General features: G+C 39.0%; 2 protein-coding genes across 2 annotated transcripts in view; one reads left to right on the top strand and one right to left on the bottom strand.

Moving 5' to 3' along the window:
* dnajc17 (DnaJ (Hsp40) homolog, subfamily C, member 17) overlaps positions 1–26,710 on the bottom strand; it is a 35,742-nt gene extending 9,032 nt beyond the window's left edge. Inside the window, exons 1-10 of the mRNA XM_056767327.1 lie at positions 26,554–26,710; positions 24,716–24,785; positions 22,526–22,584; positions 22,354–22,441; positions 22,175–22,251; positions 21,749–21,836; positions 20,648–20,685; positions 19,331–19,408; positions 17,255–17,335; positions 12,768–12,890 (exon numbers count right to left, since the gene is read on the bottom strand). Coding sequence (XP_056623305.1) covers positions 12,768–12,890; positions 17,255–17,335; positions 19,331–19,408; positions 20,648–20,685; positions 21,749–21,836; positions 22,175–22,251; positions 22,354–22,441; positions 22,526–22,584; positions 24,716–24,785; positions 26,554–26,631 — 780 coding nt within the window. The 5' untranslated portion in view covers positions 26,632–26,710. The remainder of the gene's footprint in view (positions 1–12,767; positions 12,891–17,254; positions 17,336–19,330; positions 19,409–20,647; positions 20,686–21,748; positions 21,837–22,174; positions 22,252–22,353; positions 22,442–22,525; positions 22,585–24,715; positions 24,786–26,553) is intronic.
* On the top strand, positions 750–5,755 carry LOC130436564 (uncharacterized). Its single transcript, XM_056767328.1, has 3 exons — positions 750–1,487; positions 1,769–1,857; positions 4,657–5,755. Exon 3 carries the CDS (start codon positions 4,702–4,704, stop codon positions 5,284–5,286), a length of 585 nt encoding a protein of 194 aa, XP_056623306.1. The 5' UTR covers positions 750–1,487; positions 1,769–1,857; positions 4,657–4,701; the 3' UTR covers positions 5,287–5,755.
* Positions 26,711–27,770: the final 1,060 nt, after the last annotated feature.

The following is a 27,770-nucleotide window of genomic DNA, read 5'->3' as shown; positions in this document are numbered from 1 at the left end:
TGACGTTTTTTTACCTCGAACGTCTGGCGCGACGTTTGCCCCGAGATGGCCAAAGCCACTTAATATTTTGATGATGTTTTTGCATGAAAGCGTTCCCCGTCCCGGCAGAATGAGGGCTTGTTGAAATTCACAGTTCCAGTACTGGATAAATGTTATGATGAAGAGCTGATGTTTGGATTAATCTGAGCGATTGCATGTGTGGAGAAAGACCTGGATCTTCTGAAGCGGATGACGGACGGGCGGCTCTTTTGTTTACTGGATGCCTTTTAAAGGAAAAGCAATTAAGGAGAAAACCCTGTTCGTGTTCTCCGTGAGACTCCCCGCCGACCATCCGGGAACAGATCAGGAGCCATTTGTTTACAACAGAAAAAGAAAATAAGAATCAAAACATTGTTTGGATTAAAAAAGCGCTCAGTTATCGTGCAATGAAGCAGTTGAAGACTTTTGTCATGGAACACAAATAGACCACCTGACAAACGCTCCTTTCAGAACGCCCATACAACATAGACATCGGCTAAGTTTATTTCCTACAAATATAAAAATCATCATTACTTTTTTAAAGTCATCCGAGTGTCAAACTGAGCTCAGATTTGTCAAGTCTTCCATCAAAAGTCAATATTATTGAAGATCTGGATGTGAACTCAAACTTTCCTCATCACATTTACTCAAATGAACCTCTACAATCTACATTCATTTACACCTCCAGACTCTTCGTGTGTTTCAACAACTGACTCATTCCATTTTATTTTCATTAAAGTTGATATTTAAATGAAGCACAGCTGAGAACTTAAATCACTCAAAACATCCAATCTCACTGAGCCGTAAAATATCTTTCATTTAAAGATCACACAGACGCACAATATTCTTTACATTTACAGCCATTGGCATTGATAAACTCGCTCTGACATATTCAGAAAATGAGTTACATGTCTCTACCGGGAAAAGTAACAATAGTAAATCTGGAGACAAAAGAAATCTCTTGATGTGTGTGCGGGCGTGTGGGCTGGAATTACTACATGTCAACAGAACTTGCGCAAAGGCTCACTGGCCTGTACATACACGTCTCCGTGCGACAGACCTCGTTCATTTGAACCTTTACTGGAAAGACATGAAACATCATAGAACCAATGACACAGACATTAGACCTTCCAGCGTCTTCATCATAATGTGCTGTGATGATGATAGAGAGAGAGAGACCTCGAGGGCGAGCTCAGGTGAGACGACGCGTCCTCTGTGTATATGAGCAAGTGCCGTTCACAGATCTGTTGCCAGGTGTGACGTGGCTGCCGACCAAACAAACACTTCCCCTTAGAGGAAGACGAACTCAACCTCACCTATACCTGCCGTTCATTCCTCATTGCCTCACCTGAGCGACTCTACAATCTGGATTTTTTAACACACGGGATCGAGGCAGACTGGAGAAATAGAAAGCACCTGATAGCACAATCCAGAGAAAACGTCAATCCGTCAAGATTTTTTGAGTTACGGTAAGAGAAATCTCTCTGTGCCCGGAGCGACACCTCGAATTACTTCCACATCTCACTTCCACCATCATTACACGCTTTTACAAAGACATAAACACTACACGACTCCTTGTGTTCTACAGCAAAAGCATTAACATTGATATTCAGTTTTATGTTACATCTAAATCGATTGAAATGTTGTTGCGCAAGAGAATTGTACCTTAATGACTTTATGACGTTTGCTGGGTAGAAGATCATCTATTGATTAAAGTTCATTCAGATGGATTTGCTATGTAACCCGACAGGTCTGGTCCTGTTGGCGGAAACGTGTTTACGTTCGCATGTGTTCAGATGAGAGCGTGAGAACTTCGCATTCTACCTTAAATCTTTACAGGTAAGACTCAGCTGTCAAACGCGTCCTGCTCAATCCTGCTAAATAAACACAATCCTTAAGACTGTGATTTAATCTCATACAACCACACCGATGGCCATAAGTAATGTCAACATAAGAACAACTGACGTCTTTGACTTTTATTTAAAATGAATTATTAAAGATTTCATATGTTGTGTTTGGAATGTAAAGTAAAACTGTCTTTATTCGACTCAATGTTTGCTTTATTTAATGTCAAGTTTTGTTCATTTTTCTATGCAATTGCCAAATGATTTTGTAAAATAAATACATTTGTCCGAATTAAGTTCTCCAAAATATTTATGTTGATGTTTTAGGGGCGATTCATATCTCGCGTCTGAAACCGCGCTTACATTTAAAATTACAAATTTGCACGAGCAAAAGAGCTGAAATGTGAATCGCCCCTTAGGCTACTCAAACTTGTCGGCTCACTAAAAGTACAAATATTGCACAAATATGCCATCCATACATCAATTTTGGCCACTTTTGTATTTATTTATTATTTACATTTGATTTATTTTTATATTTTAGACATATTTAATGAACAAGTGTGTGTTTCTGTTACCAGTTGTTAATGTTTGTACCTAATTTCAGGTGTTTCAGGTCTTTATAAGTGAAATCCTGCGTTTCCTTCTAAACCGTCGGGTGTTTTCCTCCCGGCCGCATGTTGCATGTTTATAAAGGAATGTTGTAATGTTCGGGCTCCTCGTCTCCCGCTGATACTAAAGTGCAGATTAAACCTTTATTGGCCAACAAAACATGTTTCTGTAGTGCCGTATGGACTTAAAGAGCGAGGGCTGCGAGTCACGAACGCTGATCTAATGCGTGAGGAAGCGTTACGCGCAGAACCGAGGTGCGACCGGCAGCTGCCAAAACAAATGGGACTGATTAACCTGTACTTCTAATTGACGTTGTATATGGAATAATTGGAATTACGTTAAACGTGTTTTTATGAGAACACTGGGAATGCTGTAGGATTGCATGACATTGAAGACAATTCTGATATGCAGTTACTTGCTAAACAGTGGACATGCCAAAATATGCCTCCATTTTGTAAAAAACAATATACATTTTTTACAAATTTGTAAAAAAAAATCTGGAAAAAAGAATGCACCTCACCAATCTCTCTGCTTTTGACTTGACTAAACATTTTTTGCGATAATTAAATCATTTAGATAGATCTTGCACCCCCCGAACGCAGGTTACCAAAATCAAAATAATTTTTAGTAAAAGACAAAAATACATTGTATGGGTCAAAATTATATATTTTTCTTTTTACCCAAAATCATTAGGATATTAAGTAAAGATCATGTTCCATCAAACATTATTTCTGTGAGTGGATGTCCTGCTACAGTGCCGCTGATTAACAACTTCAAAGGTACTTTTCTCAATATTTAGATTTTTTTGCACTCTGACTGTTTTACTGTTTTTGCAATGTTTTTAAAAGTTAATCGCAGCCAGTTATTATCCTATTCTAACAATCAATTCATGCATCAATAGAAAGCTTATGTATTCAGCTTTCAGATTATGTAAACATATAAATTTCGAAAAGTTGACCTATAAGACTGGTTTTGTTGTCCAGGGTCACATAAACAGAATTTGAGAAGATAAAACTGCTGTAAAGATGTCGCAATAACAGCAATAAATCAAGATATAAAAATATAAGTGACCCGCGGTTGAAGTACAGTGTGATTATTGTACATGCAAAACTCTGTTCTTTTAACAACGCTTACACCGTATCTACACCAGATGCGACTGACAAAATTTTAAATGACAATGGGTTCTAATGCGTTCTATTGTCTTTTGTCACGGCTCTTACAATTCCAGTCTTGGATCAAACAAAAACAAGTCAATAAAGAAATGAAACATTTTTCATTTTATCAGACGACATCTCATCTGAAGCCCATTGCACATTGAGTTACGAAATTTCCGCACGTTAAAAAACTAAATATGACCTCACGTTGTGTCAATCATATTTACACACTTCCTATGATATCTTCGTCCGTCATGAAAAAATTCAGACAAAATTGGGTTAGATTTTCTGCATTTTTCGCATCCGTAGTCGGAAGCACTTTGAGAGGCATTTTAACAATTCAGAGACGCCGTACAAACGAGCGCCAAATGCAAAAAAACTCATACGAAAATTTCAAACTGTATTTGCAAGACCTTAAAAGTGAAAGATCGGCAGAGCTGCGCATAGAGGTCCACTGAGGTTTACACATTTATGGTGGATACAAAATTTGCGTAAAGAATTAAAATATAGCAAAGTATAAAAAAAGAGGAGAGATGACAACTCGTAGCAGACATTTATTCAAAACACATTTTGTGGCGCATAATAAAAAACAAATTTTTGGTTCAAAATTATGCAGAAAATGACACGATCACAACCAATCTAAAACAAATTTAAAGTTTACTGTACATTTTTGTAGCATTTTACAATACGCTTTTATTTGTTAATAAAACTATTATTGTTAGCCAATTTTGCTTAGCAAATCTTTTAGTAAAACGTCGAAGCTAACATAAACTAAAATTAATAAATGCTGTTGATCCTTGTTAGTTCATGTTAGCTAATGCATTAACTAATGTTAACAAATAAACTTTACTAAAAGGCCTCACCAACATTTCCACGCATATTACTTGGTTTCAGCCGAGTATTACAACATCAATATTGTATCAAAGTAAAAGAGATTTCTTTTGTCTGGAATTCAAGAAAAGATGCTTTATATCAGTCACTGGTTTATTGTGTCATTTTTCTGACAAAACTGTTTTTCTATTCTGCTTCAGAGACAACCGAGGTCACATGTCACAAGCTACTCAACTAAGATCTGAATGATCAAGATGCCTCTCAGGACGTCGCAGCACCGCAAACCAGCGTCTGCAAGATGGACGAGGAGATCATCCAACCGCAGAGACGTTCTGTCTGTCAACATGATCAGTCTTCCTCTCGCAGACTTCAGACATCTTTCACACATCAGCCCTGACAGTCACATGGACCGCAGCTTTGGAGATCTCTCCTTCTTAAAGTCGGCGGGTAACAGCCTAGTCCTCCAGAGCTCTCAAAGCGAACAGAACCTCTTCCTCGCCTGCAACCCGCCGCCGAAGCCCCCCCGGCTGAAACCGTTGGAGGGCTGCTGCAGTCCCGTCTGGGAGCACGTGCCTGTCAATCAAAGACAGAAATGCAGCTCGATGCCCCTCTTGGACAATGAGGAAGCAGACGACGTGGAGCAGCGCTCACCCCTCGAACCGGCCAACAGTCCTGATCGAGGAAGTCTCAGTTCTGGACAAGATTCAACACAAACAAACGCAGAGGAATCGCAGGCGGATGAGATGGATTCAGCATTCAGTTTGGATCTGGGACCCTCGATATTGGACGCCGTCCTGCAAGTGATGGAAAAACTCCACCAGCAGAAGTGAGACGGAGAGTGACTGGTTCATCTGATAACAACAACGCTGAACATTTGCTTCACGTTGCACAACTAAAAACTTCTTCCCGGAAATGTAGGAATGGGAAAGGGTTTTCCAGACTGAAATGTGCTTTTTGGTCCAAACCCTACACACTTTTTTAAAATAACATCCCGTTGGGTTGAAATCTGTTATATAAAGTTGTGTGAGCGGCAGTCTGTCTGTACAGAAGCAAGTCCACATTTAGGAGATTGTCCGGATACAGTTATGCGTTCTTGATAAGTGTTAGTCAATGTGTGCTTGAATCTAGCTAATCATTAAGCAGATTTTATTTCACCTCTTCAAACTCTGAGCTGTCATGTCTTTAAAAATGTTATATATTATCCTAAACTACACAATATAGTAACAGCTCTGATGTAAAACTGTTTAATTAAATAATAAGGCACTTTGAGTACATCAATGCTGTCCTTCTGAAACCTTGTATCTCCATATTTCATGATTTTTATCTTTTGCCATAAATACATTTTAGTATTCACCCTTCATGTTTGTAACTGGGTTCTCCAAACATCAAAAATCTTTTTTTTTAAAGTCCTCCACAAATTTGATTACACAGCATTGATTCATTTAAACAGCGAATTTTGACATCCAAGGTTTCCTGAGGACAGCGACAACCTCATACCTAACATCAGCTTTCAAGGCATATTTTAGCCACAAATTAATATTCTGTAGTCATTTATTCACTCTTGTGTCGTTCAAAAACTCTGTGGAGCACAAAAGAAGATATTTCGAGAAATGTCGCAGTAGTATCGTATTCATACAATGGAAGTCATTGGGGTTCGGTGTTGTTTGGTTATCAACATTAAAAAAAAAGATCTTCTTTTGTGTTCTGCCGAAGAATGAAACTCTTACAGGTTTGAAATGAGACGAGGATGAATAAATAATGAAATAACTAAATTTTTTGAGTGATTTGTCCGTTTAACCTCTTCCTTCTGCTTTAATGGGCTAGTTGCACAAGATGGCGCCGGCGAGCTTTTGTGATGCCAGGTTGGCAAACTAATTTCGGTCGTATAACACTATCGAGTTGCTCAGAAATGTAAAGAGGATCAGTCATGTATTACTTTCTTTTTTATACCTTAAAACACCCTTATTTGCCGGCCAAACAGTGTTATACTGGATTGGAAATTAGTCTGCCGACCCTGGCGTCCCAAAAAAGCTCACCGGCGCCATCTTGTACAACTAGCAAGTAAAGTGTCAGAATCATCAAGGCTAAATAAATATGCATTAAGTAATGGATAATCCACAGCTAGCCGTGCGATTAAAGGTTTTAATGCACGATGTGGAGGCCAGGAACCACCCGACGCGAAGTGAATTAAAATCCTATAACGCACGGCTAGCTGTGGATTATACCACTTAGACCACGTTTTTGCCACGTTAAAGCTGTTATCGATGTTTAATGGGTAATTTTAGATCAAACAGGTGAAAATCATTTTTTTTTTGTCAGTAAATTTCAAATGTAATCAAAACTGACTGGAACTACCCGTGCGTTAACGGGTTTTATTGCACACCTTTCAGCCAATCAGAATTCAGTATTCATACAGACCCTGGTACAAAACTGCTGTAACGCATATTGTTTACTTTTAAAATCACTGCAAATACATTGTTCATTTTAAATATATTGCTCAGCCCAGTTTATTGGCCATATAAACATGTTCGCATTGTTTTCAGAAGAGGTCAGATGAAAGTTAAATCCCTGAACGGCACGCCCGACTACACATCCAAACCGCTCCTAAATCCACTGCAGAATAACCTTGGAGTTCTTTTTCAGGAAATGTTCTTTCTCTCCAAGTACAAAAATAAATTTAACCCCAAAATACATACTATACAAGGAGCAATAACAAGGTTTCATGTTGCTTAATGAAGTAGTCACATATTTTAAATGAATCAGATTTGCAGAATCACAGTTTAAAGTGATACTACACCCAAAAATGAAAATTCTTTCATCATTTACTCATCTTTGAGTCGTTCCAAATCTGTATAAATATCTGTGTTCTGATGAAAGAAATTTGGAAGAATGCTTATAACCAGACAGATTTTGATTCCCATAGTAGGAAGAAATACAATGGTAGTCAAAAGTGCCTCAGAATTCTGATCTACTTTCCTCAAAGTATCTTCTTTTGTGTTTTTTATCTTCTTTTTCTGTTTGTGTATTTTTTTCCTACTCTGGGACTCAAAGGGGGGCGAAATATATCTGGTTATGAGCATTCTTCCAAATATCTTTCTCTGTCTTTATCAGAACAAAGATATTTATACACATTTGGTGTATAAATCATCAATGATGACTGAATTTTCTATTTTGGGTGAACTATCCCTTTAAGTTCAGATCCGTCTGCTGAGACCTTCAAGAATGAATATTGCATGAGAACACAATGTACTTTTAACAGTGAGATTGATTTCTCTTAAATCAGTGGTTGATGGTTCTGGAGCACGAGCGTAATCAATCAATACGTGTAAACAATCAATAGAAAAACAAACTGAAAGTGTTGGAGAAAGTCAAGACGCGCAGGTGGAGTGATAACAGACTGCAGACAGGAGCGGACTTCACTTATTTCACTATTGACATCCAAACACTGAACATCATGGTGTAAGTCAAAACCGGCAAATGCGATTACCCAGCTTGAGCCCGTCCCAAAAGCTTCTCAGAAGCATAACGCACGCTACGTGCTGTTCATCATCAAAACCAGCCCGTTTCCAGCAGAAACTCAACCGACTATGACACGCAAGATCCTCCAGTGCTCCCAAACCCAAACCTCTGCTACGGCACACGCGATGCAGTCGCACCCACACGCATGGAACACAACACGCCTAACTCAACAGACATCACAGAGAAGAGAACATCAACCTAATATGTTTGCATCATGAAAAAAAAACATCTCTGTTTCTCAGTCTTGCAGAGATATAGTTCACGACTAATTTCATAGGTCGCGTTTTAAAGCACTTATCAAAGGGTCTTTTGTCAAAATGCGTTACAGATACACCCGATCAACTTCTACACCTCTGAATGTCGACTGAAACTTAAAATGCTAGAAATAAAATTGCAATCCGTAACTTTTGTCTGTCTATCGCAATCTCTGTTTGAAACAAAAAAAATTGCAGATCATATTCAAAATTGACTTCTCTCAAAATTATATATTTTGTCTGAGTGTGTTTAACATACTTTACAGCCAATTAATAAATGTTTTCAAAACCATATCTCAAAGTACGCTATCATCTTAACACTCTGCCCCAAAAATTTACATTTGTGACCGGAATGAAACCTTGCTACTCCATTTTTTATTTCTTGTTTTTATTAATAATTACTATTAGTCACCCATTATGTTTGTCTATGGGTTTTGCAAAAAAAAGGATTCAAATAGTACAAATACAGTGTAGAAATGTAGTGGGGGTTTTCTCCTGTAAGGGATTAAGCTTTTAAGCTTTTAGTCCAACAGCGATGATGTTCGGACCTTATCAGTGGGAAGCATAAAACGATATCACCATTAAAATAAGATTAATCATACAGCACGACTCAAAAACTCATTTGTGTTTAAACCAGGGCTGTCAACGTTAACGTGTTAACATATGCAATTTTTTTCAGATTTAAGGCCTTTGGACATACAGTCTGAAATTGAGTTTTTTCATATCTGTCGCTTGTTTATACTGTGTCTCTAAATTGTCAAAACGCATCTCAAAATGCTTGCTACAGATGCGTAAAATGCAGAAATCAAACCCAGACCGAATTTTTTTACGACAGACAAAAATATCGGAGGCAGTGTATAAATATGATTGACACAACGTGAGGTGGTATAGGTTTTTTGAAGAGCGAAAATATCGGACACAAATTTCGGACTCATTGTGCAATGGCCTTAACGTGTTCAAATATTTAACGCAGCATCAGTTTAGTTGTCATCCTTTGTCTAGCGTTACATTATATAATCTCGCTCTTAATTAATGTAAAGGCCTGATTTGGTAGTTGCTGTAATGCTTTCAGTATAGATCGACGGCTCTAGTATATTAGACGGCTAGTATTAAAACATTAATGTTATGTGTGGTTAATCGCAGAAAACGTGTGATTAATCAGATTATTTTTTTTGATCAATTGACAGCACTAATTTAAACCAAAACACAGATTTCAGATTTATTTTAACAATGAAATTCTCATGTAAATCACAGTATAACCACCTGGTGAAACCCCTGTCTTCTTCAGTAAAGGAAATAAAACTCTAACACAGAAAAGGAAGCAGACTAACGCACAGATCTGCATTTCATTGAACCGTTCAAGTGTGCCACTGTCTCTCACAAAAGCACCACAACTAGTGACCGCTAACACGAGGTCAAAGAACCCACCAGAATTCCCAGAAACCTCTCCTGGATCTCAATGTAGGGAAGGAGAAGTAAACTCCGTCTGCCAAGAGCAGATCAAGACCCACAGCAAACACTTCAGCATTTATTTTAGGGAGAGTTGTGCAACTGTAAAAGGAAATTTGCTCGGAGCTCGTGTTGTTTCTGGCTGAAATCCTGACGCATTTGACGAGAAATAAAAACAGACATTTCTCAGAGTTTGCACTTTTATCTCAGTAAAAACCTGACAGATCACCTGCAGGACCTTTGCGATTTCGTACCGGTCTTTTCTTAGACCGCGATGAACAATCAATCTTATTAAACAAACATTAAAAGTCTCTAAAAGACAAAACTACAGAAAAGCAGCCTGGAGAAGAAACATTGAGTAACACCAAACCTATCGCTCAAACTCCACTGCTGTTACGAGCATTCATTTAAGAAAAATCAACAAAAAATCCTAAAACCTCTTATTAGTCATTTACTTCCAGGTCCAAGAAATTTCACGGCCGGGCGTAAATCACACAAGCGCTGAGAAGCGCTGCGCGGAGGAGTGATAGAAGATACAGCTGACTACAGAGTTGAAATTAAATCCAATCCAAATAATGTGGATTTATTACCGGAGTCGTGCACGGGAACAATTACACGTTACACAGAGAACATTCATTCACGCTAGGAACTGACAATCTCACCAACTCCAGCGTTTGTTACAGACGTTCAATGTAAGAGATGAACCACATATTCCCTGGTAATTAATATAAAATATTGATCATGACAGATATAGAGACAGATACACTTATTGATTCTCAAGGAATTATGGGATTGAGAGGGTCTCTGTCAGACCTCTTGAGATGGTTTCAGTTGACCTTGGCTGGGGTTGACCACAGGCTCACTTGTGACACGGCTCTCCTCAACGTGAGCTAATGTGAAAATGACCCCGTCATAATCATGTTTTTCTGAAACGATCTGAATTCAAAATAGGCGACGTGAAGCCAGTTACTATAATAACGTGAATGCACATTGTTCTGGAAAGTCCTCGAGTTTGGACCATCACTCCGATCTACAAACCCACCCTGAACCAACCAGTGTTAGAAAAGTAAGTCAAAACTGGGATTTCTAAAAACCAAATGGATTCAATTTAGTGTGCTTTACTTTCTGGAACCGGGTCACCTTCCTTAAAGGTGAAGTGTTGTATGTGTGGTGAAATTGATCCAATACCACTAACTGTGAGCAATAGTTTATAGACAGCAAAGATATAATCAAACGTTAGTGGCCCAAAACTTAACTTAGACTCAATAGTAGTTTACACGCCATCTTGAGTTTCTTTCTTTATTTTATGAATGTTGTTTACTCTGAACGTTTACAAAACATTTCTTTATCACTTATTTAGGGATACTTAACCAGAAAAATGAAAATTCTGACATTACTTACTCACCTTCGAGTTGTATAAATCTGTATAAATGTCTTTGTTCTGATGAACACAGAGAAAGATGTTTCGAAGAATGTGTATAACCAGAGAGATTTTGCACCCTCTTGACTCCAATAGTAAGCCAAATTACTTTATACATTTTTTGTTCTGTTGAACACAGAGAAATATTGATACTAGTTCACAGAATGAAACAAAAATGATAATTTTACCTAAACATATTATATACAGTATATACATTACTGAACATTTTTACTAAATTTATATATCGTTTGGAAACTGAACACAATTTTGAAATGGTCTCTAATTTTTTGCCGCGGCTGTACAATTAAAATATAAAACATTATTCAAAGTGGGTTTTAAGTTCATTTTAACCCAAAATCCTAAGGAATTATATTAAGCATCAATAAAACGTCATGAAAAGACGGTTTTCCTGACCACATGTAATTACAGTAACAAGAACATAAAAATGTGAATAGAGTAAGAAAGACATTTGGCAGTAAAGAGAATTTGAAGGAAATACGTATTTAATTCTCATGGAAATAACATCACTGCTCAAGAAAACCATTAGTGTTCATGAAACAGGCTTCATTTGAAATATGACTCGGACGTGTTTTTCACAAGATTAAACCAATTTGTGAACAATATGTGTAAACCACCTCAGATGGGTTTGATTATGGGAAATACTTACAGCGGCTGAGACATTTTCAAGAGTGCACAGAAAACAGTTCCGGGGCACATTTGTCTACCATTGCATTTTTTCCTACTCTGGGAGTCAAGCGGGGGGCAAAATCGGTCTCGTTATACGCATTCTTCCAAATGTCTTTCTCTGTGTTCATCAAAACAATCGGATTTGGAACAGCTCGAAGGTGAGTAAACGATGACAGTTTTAACCTTGAAGTATTTCTTTACAACGCTGCATCCAGTAGAGAGAAGACATCATTCATCAGACTCATGTATATCTGGAGTTTTTATCAGGTACTCTACGGGACATCATTTGAGGTCTGGATGACTTCTGTCGTGGGAGAAGTACACCCTGCCGTAAGTACATCTAATCTAAAGGCCGAGAGTATAAGTTTTGAAGTGCACGTAAAGGGAAGGAGAGAGAGAGATCAGGAACTCTTTTGGGGGCTTTTGAGGGGGGCAACATCTCGTGCCAGTCACACATTACACATGCCACTCCACCCCCTCCCCTCCGTTCACCCTGTTCAGGCCGAGCTTTCTGTCTGAGTCTGGCGGGTCAGACGTTAATGAGACGCGTGCTGGGGGTCCAAAAAGCCTCGAGCGTGCGTGTAGCGTCGTCCAAGTCAAACAAACCCACTAAACACATTGTTCGTGAAACTCGGTGGACGTATTTGCACAGCGATCCGAAAGTAAAACCTTGAATGTTTACATACCTCTCTTGACAGATACATAAAATATGCTATTTACATTGCGTGCCAAATCCACTGGATGGTATGGAGCGCTGCCGTAACGTTATACTCTCGCTACGACTCCAGAGAGACGGAGAGACTCACGCACAGAAGCGCGTCATTTTCAGATTAAACTCTGTGTTCTGCACGAGCCCGCGTTTCAAACAGACATGTTTGGTTCCTCTTTTAAGCACACGAAAGATTATCGTACCAGTCTGAACTGTCATGTGCATGTAAACGTGGTGAATGATTCAGCACAGGAGCGCTCAGGCAAACTTTACCTGCGAAGAGCAGAAAACATCTGCCGGGGTGTTCGTGCGTGACGCCGGCTCAGGTTGACCCTCCAGCCATGTGATTTTCAAAGGGTTTCCAGTCAGACCGCTCTCGTTTCTAAACGCCAGATCCTGCAAATAAAACATTCAAATGTCATAAAAAAACAGGACCGGCAATGCCGTAAAATACGCAAGGTTCTCTCGAATTCCTTTAATAAACTGAAACAGATAAACAACATGATTTTCATAAAGTGCATTTTGCTGGTTACGCAAAGGTCATGGGTTTAATCCCATCACACATCTAATCAAGTTACTAAAGCGTTTTTTTTTTCATATAAAGTAATGTCAGATTTCTCTCTGAGACATGATTTCAGGAGTTTTGCCTGTCGAACAAACTCTGCAGGATGACAAACAGCAAATAAAGAAAGAAAACAATAATTTAGTTTCTCACATAATCGCATGTGCTTTACAAACATTTCCATGTCAACCAATGTAAATTCACATGGATCAGATGTGAAACCTGATGTTTGTCGCATGTCTTCCCTTGTTTTGTTTTTCGTGGGATTCACACTGAAATGGTACCAAACAAACATGGATTTTGAACTGTGGATTTTCTGTAAGAAAGATGTGCGGTTCGTTCAAACGAAGCGTGAGAATAATTAGAAAAACTTGTTTCAGAAACGCTTCAAAAATGAGTAAGGTACGTTTCTAAAACAGAAAACTGTGTGTGAGCAGACACACATGTGCCTTCAGGACTCGTCATCACGCCCCACACAGAGCCCATGACTGTGGCCTGATTCTCAGACGGGGTAAACCGCATGCTGGAGTCGAACCCACAACAGTCCTCGACCCAAATCTCAGACAGTCAACAGGTCAAAGAAACACCAGCGGTTCTGCTCCACATTAAACACGCTTACATGTGTTCTGAAATACACATTTTCACGCAACACACGCAGATCTAATGCATCAAAATAAGGGCTGAAAAATATTAAAATATGGGAAATGGCATAACTTGTCTGATATTGTGATATGCAACATGCAATAAAAAAAAGTTTGTAGAATCAATTTACAACAACCACTTCAGACGCGAATGCTACAAACCTAAACATTTCAACCTAAAACATAACATACAAACAGCATTAAAGACCGCTCCAAATTATCGTTTATAGATGTATGGTGTTCATTCCAGTCCAGTGTATGTTGAATGTCAACAAAATCAAACCTAAAGTCATCAAACAGCAATGTGAAACACTGACAGCATGACAATACGCATGAAACCTGGTTATCCAGGTTATCACATTTTTTTACTCTTCCTAAATACATGTAGAAATATAACTGTTGAGTTGCTTAAAAGTGAATCTGACTTTGTTTCTTTGCAGTATTTGTGGTCTAAAAAAATAAAGAGCGTCTTTACTGGTATTTTTACCTGTTTCTCCAGTTTTCGTTTTCTGCAAATATCAACAATATTTTTATTTTAAATTTGGGAGTAATATTACTAGTTCACAGAAAAAACAAATACTGTATGATCATTTTACCTAAACAAATTTAGCAGTAAAGACTATAAAGTGTTTGAGAACTTCGTTTATTTTCTGTATATGTCCTACTTGTTAGACAGGTATGAGGGGCACACTTATTATAATGGGTTTGATAAGAAGTAGTGGTGGGCATAGATTAATTTTTTTAATCTAGATTAATCTAGATTAATTCCAAGATTAATCTAGATTAATCTAGATTAAAATGGCTCATTTGAATTCTGCCGAAGGCATTCAAAATATGTGTGCTACCCAAATAATGACTAAAAGTAAGTCTTTGAGAACGGGTTTCTCAAGCCAGGTGGCGCATTAGACCAGGGGCTCATCTCCTGTTTCCAAAATGCATCACAAACTACTTGAGAAAGCTGTTCTACTATGATAATTGGTGATGAAAATTAAATTACGTTCAATAAAATGAACTTGTGTTTACTTCCGCATTAGCTAAGGGATGATTTGCGTTTAGGTGGTACTTGAGACTGGAAGAGCTCCTACAGTACATTTACATTTAGTCATTTAGCAGACGCTTTTATCCAAAGCAATTTACAAAGAGTTAGGGAGCAACAAGCGATATGTCATACAGGAGCCATAATACATTAGGGGCCCTATTTTAACGATCTGAAACGCAAGTGTCAAAGTGCGAAGCGCAAGTAACTTTGTGGGCGGGTCTCGGCGCTGTTGCTATTTTCCCGGCGGGATAAATGGCTCTTGCGCCCGGCGCAAATCATAAATGGGTTGGTCTGAAGTAGCTTCATTATTCATAGGTGTGGTTTGGGCGTAATGCGAAATAAACCAATCAGAGCGTCATCCAACATTCCCTTTAAAAGCAGGTGCGCAAGTTCCATTATGGATTGCTATTATTATGGCGTATTTACCAGGCGCAAAAATATGAGCACGCTCAACTTAACTGGTAAGTTGAAGACTAAGGTTTTTAATGTACTTACATTGTGGTAAAGGTGATTTCACAGTCTTTTTTTTCAGTCTTTCAGTTTTTCAGTCGATTTTAATTTTTCCTGGTTCTTGACGGACAAACCAATTTGTCAGATGTCCTTATATACATATATGTCTTGCCACTATTGGACAAACAGGTCTGATCCTTTATTACTACAATTAGCCTGAATAATTTCTAAGCTAGATTTATGCCTATTTTTTCACATCTTCGTGGCACACCACAATGATTTCCGTCATCTCATGTGTTAATATGTTTTTAATGTAAAAATGTATGATTTGCAAAATTAACTGTTGAATCTGTGTAGATTACATGATCAAAGTGTATGCGCGTTGTGTATGCTATACATTATGGTCAAGCATGCGCCCTTGAAATAGCATAATGAACAACGCGCAACGCGCCACTGACTTTAGACTAGGTTTTTTCTGGTCAGTGGCGCAATTGTTTAATGGAACAGCAAAATAGCACCAGGGATTGTTTGCGCCGGAACACGCCTCCTTTTATGTGCTGAACCGCCCAGGGAGCGCAAGTTCATTCACAAGTTTAGCGACGTGCTTCTGTGGAGGGAAAAGCGCGCTTTGCGCTTGTGCAAAATAGGAATGACACATGCGTCGGTGTACAAAGTCAATTGCGCTGGGTGCAAGATAGGGCCCTAGATCTCAATACAAAGTTACTGGTTTCAACTAAAGCTAGACCACTACCTGTTGAGAGAAAGTGTTTTTTTTAACCAATTCCGCATTGCACAAGGTGCAAACAACCTTAGTCTTGTCGATGTTTCTATTGGGAAGCTTCTTAAAAATTAATATTCCCTGAAGCAAACCCGGCGGCTTCATAGCTGCATCCATGTTAGCACGACACGTTTGATGCGGTAATTTCACAGTAACGTTATGTTGTGTTCAGACCAAACGCGAATGGCGTGTCAAGCGCGAGTGATTTATATGTTAATGCAAAGAGCCAATAGACCTACTTGCTGCGCGATCGCGCGAATGAAGCCCTGGTTATGAGATGATGAGGCGGCTTCTGCTTCCGCGAATGACGCGAATCACGCGAGTTAAAAAATCTTGTTCTCGCCCCGTACAGTGCAGTTAAGCTGGTATACATCCGCGCTAAAATATCAAGGTGAAAGTCATCATAGCTTGCGTAGTATAGATCCAGCTCCCAACCCAACTTTGAGAATAGATTAACGGCGACATTTTTTTTATCGCGCGATAAGAGTCTCACTGCGTTAACGCCGTTAACGGCGTTAACGGCCCACCACTAATAAGAAGAAAAACATAATATATTTAATAAAGACATCAGTTGCAAAGCCGAAAATATTGTTGGCTTTCATTCGTAAAAATGATCCTGTTAATGAAATGTGTTTATTCTACATTAATTATTATAAAAAAATTGAAATTATTAGAATGTTGAAGTATAATAAAGTATAAAACATTAAAGCTGTGTAATTAGTTGACAGCACTAAAATATACATGTTAAACAAAATAAATAGTGTTTGTCAAATTTCACTATATTTGAGCGATTAATCGCTTAAAAAAATTGGATTCGATTGACAGCCCTAATATATATACACTGTATTTACTGAACATTTTTTGCTAAACATATAAATAGTTCGGAAAACTGAACATCATTTTAAAATGGTCTCTTAATTTTTGCCGCAGCTGTAAATTAAAAATATTAAAAAATATTCAAAGTGGGTTTTCACATTTTAACCCAAAATCCTAAGGAATTATCAAAAAAATGTCATGAAAAGACGGCTTTTCCTGACTATTACGTAAAAATAATAATGTGTCATAAAAATGAGAATAGAGTAAGAAAGACATTTGGCAGTAAAGAGAATTTGAAGGAAATACGTATTTAATTCTCATGGAAATAACATCACTGCTCAAGAAAACCATTAGTGTTCATGAAACAGGCTTCATTTGAAATATGACTCGGACGTGTTTTTCACAAGATTAAACCAATTTGTGAACAATATGTGTAAACCACCTCAGATGGGTTTGATTATGGGAAATACTTACAGCCGCTTTGACTGAATCAAACTCGATCACAGCACTGCCAGCCTTCTTAGTGGAGATTAAAATGTTCAACACGTCACCATACTGAAATCATAGAACACACATGTGAGTGTGACAAATTCAGCTTTACAATTTTTTTAAAAACAAATAAAGAACTGCACAAGAACTTTTTCCCATCATGCCTCATACATTAATGTCCGACGACAGCTATAATAGCGTGTCTATTTTTGTTCGGGCCATGAGAAAGCCTCGACTTTAAAATGCGTTCAAGAAACAGTCATTGTGTTTGAATAATGTCCGCCTCTATATCCACTCCTTGTTTACTCTTCTCCTCCCGACAGCGAGTGAGAACGTTCGGCTCGGTTGAAGGATTTGAAATGAGCCTTGCATCAGCTCCAGCTGCCTGCCAGAACGATTTCACATCAGGAATCTGGGAGTGAAGTTTGCAACGGTCAGTATTTGACCTTTGACCCTCAGAGTGAAGAAAGAAGTCCAGACTTCTGGACCACAAACTCAACCCTTCAATTGCTTTACAACATCATTACACCGACCCGAAGGCTTTCGTTACACAAGAGCTTCTCGCAAATGAAAACCCAGGTGACTTCATTCTTTACAACGCAAAGGTGAGAGGTTAAAGAGCGCCCGAGTGTTTAAACGATCTTTAAAACGTCTTAAGCGCGGTCGAGTCCGTAAGGGCAGAACGTGTATTTTTAAGTTGACCGCAATGAGCGTTAAGCAAGAAAGACGTTTCTGAGAACTCCACGTCCCTGAGAATCTGTTTTATCGCCGTCTGGGAATGTATTTGACATTTAGAACTAAAAATATGGACGGGCCAAGAGTGACACAGCGGAGCCTATTTCACATGTCCAAACGTTTCCAAACCTCTCTCAGGACTCGACCTGTGCTGACGTTAAATTCAAGAAGGCCAAAACACACTCGCTGCTGGAGTCTTTTCGTTCTTTACATCAACAACGTTTGACGTTTCCACTGGCGCTCTTGTTAAGGTCATTTCATAACACCCCTTCCAGACACCGCTTCGCGTCCATAACGGCAAAGGAGATTCGCGAGCTGTTTACGCTGATGCCCACTAACAAAGACGTGCGTGTCGAGGGACAATTGATTCAAACGAGAGTCCTGACGTCATTAACACCCTGGCCGTACTCCCGAGCGGCCTGCCGGTGCTGCCAGAAGTTTCTGGAGGGGGCGTGCCGTGGGTTGCATGTGAAGAGCACATTTCCTAGCAGGTCTCCTGACGGCACTAAACGCATCCGTGAAGCCAGAGCCGTAACGGTGGCCCGCGCCGCTTTAAGAGGGCACTGCGTGGCCCTCGGCGCTGCAAAACTTAATGGGGCTCGCGTACGGGGGAGAAATAAAAGCCCTTTAATAGCTGATGTCATGCACACGCCGAGACCCGCGGCGCTGGACACCAGACTGCTCTCATTAAGAACGCCAAACTGCTTATTCACACACAAGGTCACTTTCTCACACATCTTGAAAACAACGTAACCTGCAGAGACCGCCATGACGGCTCAGATAATCAGATTAAAAGTAATCAACACAAATCTGAGTTGTGGACGGAGAGTCGACACTCACTGTTCTCACAACTGGATTTAAAGGGAAAGTTTGTCCAAAAAGGAGAATGATTTCATCATTTACTCCCCCTCGTGTCATTTAATTTACATTTACGCAGCTTACATTGCATTATCCGAGACATTTATTATTCCAAGTATGTGTAATCCCCTGTGATCGAACCCACGACCTTGCCGTTGTTAGCGCCATGCTCTTACCACCGAGCTACAGGAAAGCTCATTTCATACCTGAATGACTTTCTTCGTCTGCAGAACATAAAAGAGGATATTTGGAAAATGAATTGTTGCCTGCACCCGTTCACTTCTATTGTATGGATACAAAACCGATGCAAGTGAATGGGTGCCGGTTAACGACATTCTTCAAAATATCTTCTTTTGTCTTCTGAGGAAGAAATGATGTCGTACAGGTTTGAGGTGATGAGAGAGTGAGTAGATGACGAGAGAATTGTCATTATCACATTAAAATCTTCAAATAGATTCAGTATCTCACCTTCTGAAAGAGGTTTTGAAGACATTCTTGTGAATATCCACCATTACTGGCGTCGTCTTTTTTACATTTCCACTTCAACTGAGAAACAAAAACAGAATCTGTCATTTCAAAGTAAATCTCAGTACAGTATGATTAAGTATGAGTAATCAAGTTTATTATTAATAGTAAAATTATCATTATTATTATTAATAATACTACAAATAAAAATAATTTTTAAAAGAACAAAAACAATTCAAAAATAATAATAATAATAATAATAATAGTAACAATATATTATTATTATTTTGCTGCTGTTGTATAATATTAATAATAAAAGAGACAATTTTCTAATCCTCTACATTTAATTTTTCTAAATCATTTTCCTTTTCCTTTTTTATACTCACTTTTACTGTGTATATAATTTTACTGCACTATATTGTTCACTATACATGAGATTGTGTATGGTTATGTGCGTTTATTAAATGATAGTATTTATTTTCAATGGCAAAAATCTAAATGCTCTTTTTCTATTTTGGCCATCTGGGGTGATGTGTGATGTGGATTCAGTCTCCTCTGACCTCAGAATCAATATGAACGAAATCTAAAGTTACAGTGACAATCACCATCACAAGTATGTGCGGTTCGGCTAAATCAAACCCACAACCTTTGTGCTTTGGGTTCGATTCTCAAGAAACACAAACATGTTAAAAATGCTTGAATGCACTCTGGGTTACTTTGGATTAAAGAAATAAATGGTGAGGTAATGTAAATCATCCGCCTCTCAGTCTTCATTAATCCAGAGAAATGTGTTTAATCAGACCGTCCCCACTGAGACAGACAAGACTTCATATAAAAATAATCACGCAGAGATGTGTGTGAATCACAGCGTTTATCAGACATCTGTCAGACGCTGCTGGGAAATGAGTTCACGCCAAACCTGATGCAACGCACCGCAAAATTAACGCTGGTGTTTATTGTTCTTTAAAGTGCAGACAAATGTGAAGGGAATCCATCCGAGGGTTTTGTGTTTGGATTAATGAGATTAAAAACACAAACACATTAGCTAATGTCCCTCTCTCTGCCTCATGAATGGACAGTGAAGTAAAGATTCATTAAAGAGAACGACGGTTCACATTCAATCTTTAATATATACCATTCAAATCTTTGATATTGGTATTGTTACACTATGTGTTGGCTAGAGAAGTGTTTATTATGATATCAGTCAAAATCTTTCGATTTAAACTTTCATTGTAAGTGTTTGAGGTGTGTACAATAAACACTTACAATAGACAACACTGACAATAGTGATTATACCTTAGCAAAACTAAAATCATATACCTTCAGTTTAGGAGTGACATCAAAGTGGTTCAGCCGTCCTGTTGAAATAAAGAAGAAAAACAGGAGACAGTCAGCTCAGATCAGGTGTCAGACCTCTGTCTCTTTCTACAGAACAGAAGCTTTAAGTGGAACAGTGATTGTTTCCAGCACGTCTCCTCACCGCAGACATTCGACAGACCCCCGAGGGTCCCGCTAGCGTGCAAACACTGAGGTGAGTCTGGTTTTATGGTTTAAGCCAAGACCTCTCTCACACACGCACAATCTTTTTCCCTGTATTCTATATATCATCCTCAAAGAGCATGTCTGCCCCTCAGCGCTGCTTTTACTGTCCCTCAGAGTGATGGATTTTAATGTGTTTTTTAGAAAATGTTTTTTTTACAGAATTAAAAATTCCTGCCCATCAGCACCTGGAGCGCTAGACATTGACACGACACATTTAACCAACTTCAAGCGTTATAATGTTGATATTTTAGTCTTGTTGAAAGGAAAGAGCAGTTCAATGTTCAGACGATGCTGCGAACAGTGTGTGTGTGTGTGTAAGTGTGTGTCTGTGTTAGCACCTGTATGTTTATGTGTCCGTGTGTGTGTTTTTACGTCTGTGTGTGTTTGGGGTGTGTGCAAGCACCTGTGTAGTTATGTGTGTGCATAAGCACCTGTGTGTGCATGTGTCTGTGCGCATATGTGTTAGCACATGTGTGTTTGTGTGTGAGTGCATGTGTGTGTGAGCACCTGTTTGTTTAAGTCTGAATGATTGTGCATGTGTGTATTTGTAAGCACCTGTGTATTTTTTTTTTGTGAGTGTGTGTTTGTGTGTGTGTTTATGTGTGTGTATTTGTAAGCACCTGTGTGTTTGTGTGTGTGTGTGTATAACCACCTGTGTGTTTATGTACTTGTACTTGTGTTTATGTGTGTGTGCATGAGTGTGCGTGAGTGTGCGTGAGTGTGCGTGAGTGTGCGTGAGAGTGCGTGAGAGTGCGTGAGTGTGCGTGAGAGTGCGTGAGTGTGCGTGAGTGTGCGTGAGTGTGTGTGCGTGTGCGTGAGTGTGCGTGAGTGTGCGTGAGTGTGCGTTTGCGTGTGTGTGTATGAACGAGTGTTAAGCACCTGTTTGTGTCTCTCTCTGGATCTGCTCTCTCATGAGTCTCTGTTGTTCCTGAAGTTCTCTTGAGCCCTCCTCCCTCAGACGAGCGATCTACAATAGAGACAAAAATCCCACAATATCATATTTAAAGAATTATGATGTCTGCATCAACAACACAACACACAAACATGTTGTTTAAATCTCATGTTATTCGGAGGGACCGACCTGCAGTAACCCTGCTTACATTTACATTTACTGCTCGAGATGAATTCACACACTAGAGCAGAAAATATGCCCAGATTGTTTATATGCCGATTCATCTTTAGTCTTTATATTGTATATGGGACTTACAGCTCAGTTTGCCCCTTCATCAGACTGTCAGACACAAACCACTTTCTCTTGTCATATTCTAGTTAACACAAATCTAACACAGTTGTGAGCGATCTTACCTCTTCCTCTAACGTTCTGGTAACTTTGACCTCTTCTGTTTTGTGAGCTTCTGCCCTCTTCTCCCGTGTCTCCAAATCTATGACACAAATAACAACATCAAAGAGCGTCCGTTCAAGAGATGTGCATGAATTCATCATGAGCTCATCTTCACAAAGCAAACAGAGGAAGGGTAGCTGACCGAGTTTGATCTTTTTTCTCTTGTCATCTAGTTTTCGGTTTCTCTCCTCAGCTTGTTTTTTAGCAGCTTGGACTTTGTCGTAGGCGGCCTGTGAGGACGGCAGACATAAATGAGGTGAGATGGGAGGAAGCTGACAGTAAATGATGCACAGAATAAAACTTCTGATTCTCACCCTGGCAGCAGCGTCCGTCAACACCTCGAGCGCCTGAGACAACTGATGAAAGAGTTCAGCTGCAAAAATAAACAGATAGAAACAATGAAAACTGATTTTTTACTGAAAATTACTAACATTCGTTCTCTGTGTTTGTCAGAACAAAGTCATTTATACAGGTACGAAAATTACATGACGGTGAATAAATGATGACAGAATGGTCATTTTTGGGTGAACTAACCGCAATATTTTGTAGTATGAACTATAAATAATTCTTAAACTGAAGTAAATACTGTAGTATACAATGATATTTATTTACTACAGTAAATACTAAAAAAGCCTATATTACACACTTATAACGCGGCTTGGAAAGTCCCAGTTTTAAAACCACTAAAAGTTGCTGTTATACCGTTCCAGAGGTATGAGCTGTTTTGAGGTATCCACCAGGTTCTGTGCTATATTTTGTTTATGGTTGATTAGTTGTTTGCGCATCTGCATTTAATTTCTTTATGTATATATTTATGGATGAATGCATGTAAGTTTAATTACTGAAAATGCATGTAAAAGAAGACTAGAAAGGGTTACCATGCTTCCAAAATTTGGGGGAAGAACAAATTTAAACCGACATACTGGTCATGTTTACTACTGTTCCAAATATTTTGCGGTGCTTAAGAATCAAATCTATTGTGTTCAATGCGTTTTACTCTGACATTTAAAAAAACACATTTTAAAGCTGCAACACCGCCATACGTTGCAGTTTGCCTTAATGCAACCATAACATCAAAAATCTTATACCGGCCCATGCCTAGTATACCACAATATTTTGTAGTATGAACAATAAATAATCATTAAACTGTAGTAAATACTGTACTATACTATAATATTTATTTCCTAAAGTAAACTGTAGTATAAAGCTATGTATTTAACACTTTGTTCATGTGCACCACCCTGCAAATATTTCAAGTTTGATTCATTGCCCAAAAAAAAAGAAAATACAAAATAAACTAAATTCTTCAATTCTTTCTTTGATAACCTTCATTATTTTTTCAATAATGATCACAATAATATAGTTATTGTTAACATTTTTGGCCGTGAAAACCCAGTAGTGAAAATCTGATATCATGAGAGCCCTGGTAGATCCTAAAGTTTACTGCAGTGTTTTTCATGTAGCCTGTAAATCAACAGTCAGTCTAATACATAAAAAGTCAGGAAAAAGGTATATTTTTGAAACGTTATACCTCCATCCTGTTATTTACATTTACTGCAGTGAATCAGAGTGCCGGCAGTCTCACGAAAGCTGCTCCCGCTAATGATACCTGCTGATTTCCTCCATGTAAACTTTGGGGGTCCCCCGCCGCACCCCCGCAGGGCCGTCAAAGCAATCACACACCCCGGACCCCTAATGACTCACTGATGGTCCTGTTCTCCACTAACAAGCTTCTGCAAGCTCCGGTTTCACCCCACATCCACAGAGGACCACGTCTAGACTGCGGCTCACGTTTCACGCTAGTCGTGTGATTACAACACAGCCCGTGTGGGAACGCCAGGCCCGCACGCGAGCGGCTTTCGTGACCCGAGACGTGGCCTTCGTCTCGCCCCCCATGCAGCCGCACGGCTCACTTTTCGCGTGCGAGTCTGCATATTACACGTTCATTCTGTAACCCATTCCCCGTTTCCCATTTTTGACTAAATCAGGAATTGTGAAAGGCACGCTGGAATAAAAATCGCCCTGCACGCAACTCTATCACAAGGTGCACGCTGTGTTTGTGCTGGTTTTCCCAGCATGTGGACGGAGACACGGGGGCATAAGAGAAGCCACATGCTGGAGTTTGTAGGATCTGTCGACTGCTGTAGTACTGAGCGCTTGTCAAACGCTGAAGGCTGAATTATGCTTGGCTTTACTGACACATTTCAGTTCACAGTGACTGGGAAATTCAGTATGTATAGTCATACGGGTTCACAAACAGGTGCGGAGTTTATGGTCAACTTTTATCAGTCAAGCTCTCAGCGAGCTGTCCAGATACTCGGGGTGGAAATGATCACTTTGTCCGAACAATGTCAGACAATCTTCCGTGGCACTGTGACAAGCATATGATGGAAAACAAAACTCTCCTTGCTCTTGTGCAATAAAATAATAAAATCAGACATTCTCAAAATCTCACAAAATGATTTATTTAAAGTAAAGTTGAAAGAAAACGATACTCTACTGACCAGCTTTGGGATTGTCTGGGTTTTTGTCCGGGTGACAGGATAACGCTCGCTGTCTGTACGCCTTCTTGATCTGCAAAAGAACACAAGATTCACATTTTGAGTTTCGTGCGAACGTCACCGCAAACAAACATAAAAAATAAAGCTTGCTCCGAATCCGTTCCGAACACCAAGTTCGTTTCATTATCAAACTCTTTTTGAGGTTGCCACTGTCTGTTTCCTCGCATTTCATATCCTGATAAAATGATAGATTCTCTCTTGTGTTTGGTGCAGCTAGAGCAAAACAAATAATAGTTATTGCACACAAATTTTACATAACCCAAGACAAAGCAAAGCGGGACCCATGGTTTCCTGGAAAGCATAAACCGCTGGAGATGTTTTATAACAATAGATGGCGGTAACATTCACCACAACCCTGAAATCCCACGAGACATCCGAGACAAACTCTCGCTTTAAATCACAGCACACATTACTGTCAAACTCCACACGCAGCGCTGCACGCATGTGCATACGAACACCATCATCAGCATCCAGCACCAAAACACGCTTCTGCCAGCGAATTTCAAACATGACTTGCATTTCAGAAAAACACACGCTCGAGTGCATCTACATTCTGTGCAAGACCTCGGTCAGAATTCTGCTTTTACCATAAACTCTCAGGGGTCTCTGGGAATGTGGACCGCAGAGTTCACGGCTGTGTTTTTCGTTAGACGATGTCTACTGCTGCTGACAGACGTCTCGCAGGAGACAACCAATCAAACTTGCTGCGGCATCTTCTCACTAATGCCTGAATGAACAAAACACAAGGTCTCAAACGCTCGGTTCTGTCTGGGCCGCTGGCAAACAGTTTCAGGTCTGGAGGACCGCAGAGAGCGACCCAAAACTTTCTTATGTGGTGATCCTTCAGGAGTGCTTTCCAAAAATAAACATCATCAGACTTCTGCACAGATTGACCAATGATACCCAAGACATTTATCATACGTATTAGAGATGTATATTAAAGCAAGCATTACAACCACCTAGAAATGTACATAGAAGACAAAAGCATTAATTCCAGAACTAAATTCCTTCTGAATAATTTGCATACAGATGTCTGTTGTCTTGTGGATATATTGCAGCCAAATATAGTAATGACTTTATATAATTGTTTATCTTATAATAACATATTGTATTTAACAGGATGGTGAACAATGTGCAAAATACACACATGCAAAGGATTTAGGTCCTTAAACCATAACACAGATATTTGACTGCTACACCACAACACTTCCAAAAGGATCAAACATCACTGTTACGCACAACTGCTATCATTTCTTGTGCAGCATCTCCACCTGCTGGTCATAAAGTGAATTTCACCTCTTTACTACAGTTTTGACAGTAGATGATTGATCAAAATGTAATTGGTTAAAAATTATTGATTTAAAAACGCGTTCTGTAGTTAGGTTTAAGTTGGTTAGTTGTCTTTGGATATTAAAACCAGATAGTAGTGTAGATGATACGATGCTAATACGTGTCGGAACCCATCTGTTAGTGTCCTCAAAACACACAGAATAAAACACTGCGGTCGTCATGAGCATGTTATACTAAAACTACTTGACAACATTCGTTGCACTAAATAAATGTATCCGTAATGAACAATTATAACGAGGTTTAGTGACATCTATCAACACGGTCCATTAGAGTTGTTTTCATAACAAGCACGAAAACATTCTTTAACCTGCACCTGTTTCAAAGGTGATATTCAAAGGTGTTGTGTAATATAGCATTTCCTACAGTAAAGTGATATAAAAACAGTCATGTGTGCTGTTAAGCGAATGAATACAACTGTTATATTGACGCACCTGTTTCTCTGTGGCTTTGTATTCAACCCCTAATAACGCGTAAAGATCCATCTGTAAAAGCTCTTTTGCTGACGCCATTCTTTACTTTGTTAGTTATTATAATAAAGCTGTAAATAATGCTCATGAGTTGCTTGGGAGCCGTTTGCGAGCTTCTTCTGTGTGATATAATGCGACAGATAGCGGATGACGACAGCGGCAGAGCGCCACCTGTGGTGAGGAGAAGAACTGCAGACAGACTCATTACAGCACAAGTGGCGTTTATGAACAGTCAATACCATAAACACCAACGAGGATCGAAATATCCAAAGGATATTGGCCTATTGGCTAAGCCTCATGTAAACTTGATATCATTTTTAAATGAAGACACAAATTACTATGTACAAGAATACGTTAGGGGATTATATAGTCGCATACACCTGTGGTTCCTGCTTGAACACATGTGGAAACTTTATACATACACTAAACATACTTTAGACTTGTAGTTCTGAGAACAGATTCAGCATTTTCAAGTGTGCCTGGAGTATCCAATACTTTAGAAGCCATTGAATCATGGCATAAAAGTTGAACCCAGAGACTACAATACCACTTAATTATTTAATATTATTAATCTATTCATTTATTATTGAACAAATGATAAATTACTGTTAAGTAGTGCATAGGAGAATAGTTGTACATCAGTCTTTTTAAAGAGTGTGCTTTTCAGTTCACTTACTACAATGAGTGCACCTATGAGTCAGTTTGCTCGGTAACTGCATGGCATTACTAGATAAGAAGTTACATTTAAAGTACAGCAGGTGGCGCTGTATCCATTCACCAATAATAGCAAAGAAACAAACTTGTAAATTAATACATGCCAATAATATATGTTGCAAACACGCATAATATTCAGCATAATGCAGAGAGGAACATCAGCAGCATGCACGGAATAAAGCCCCAGAGACATTTGCTACAAATGATTTGGTTTGTTTGCATTTAAAAGCATAATGCCTTTTCCTACAGGAATGGTTTATCAGGTAATCTGATCATCGTGCTCTTCTGCAGGAGGATCTGGGCTCTCTCACCTCAGACTGAACCTCGCCAAGCACAAGCATGCGAGATGTTGCTTGTATGACAAATTTCTTAGATGAACATCTTTAAGAGCAGTCACTCAATTACGTAAAACATTTTATCTTAACTTTGGCCTCCAGACAACATTTCCATCTGTTGAAACACTTTGC

The sequence above is a fragment of the Triplophysa dalaica genome, chromosome 15 (assembly GCF_015846415.1).
Source record: "Triplophysa dalaica isolate WHDGS20190420 chromosome 15, ASM1584641v1, whole genome shotgun sequence".
NCBI classification, from domain to species: domain Eukaryota; kingdom Metazoa; phylum Chordata; class Actinopteri; order Cypriniformes; family Nemacheilidae; genus Triplophysa; species Triplophysa dalaica.
Note: the sequence above shows the minus strand (reverse complement) of the source record. Positions and strands in the feature narration are given on the sequence as shown.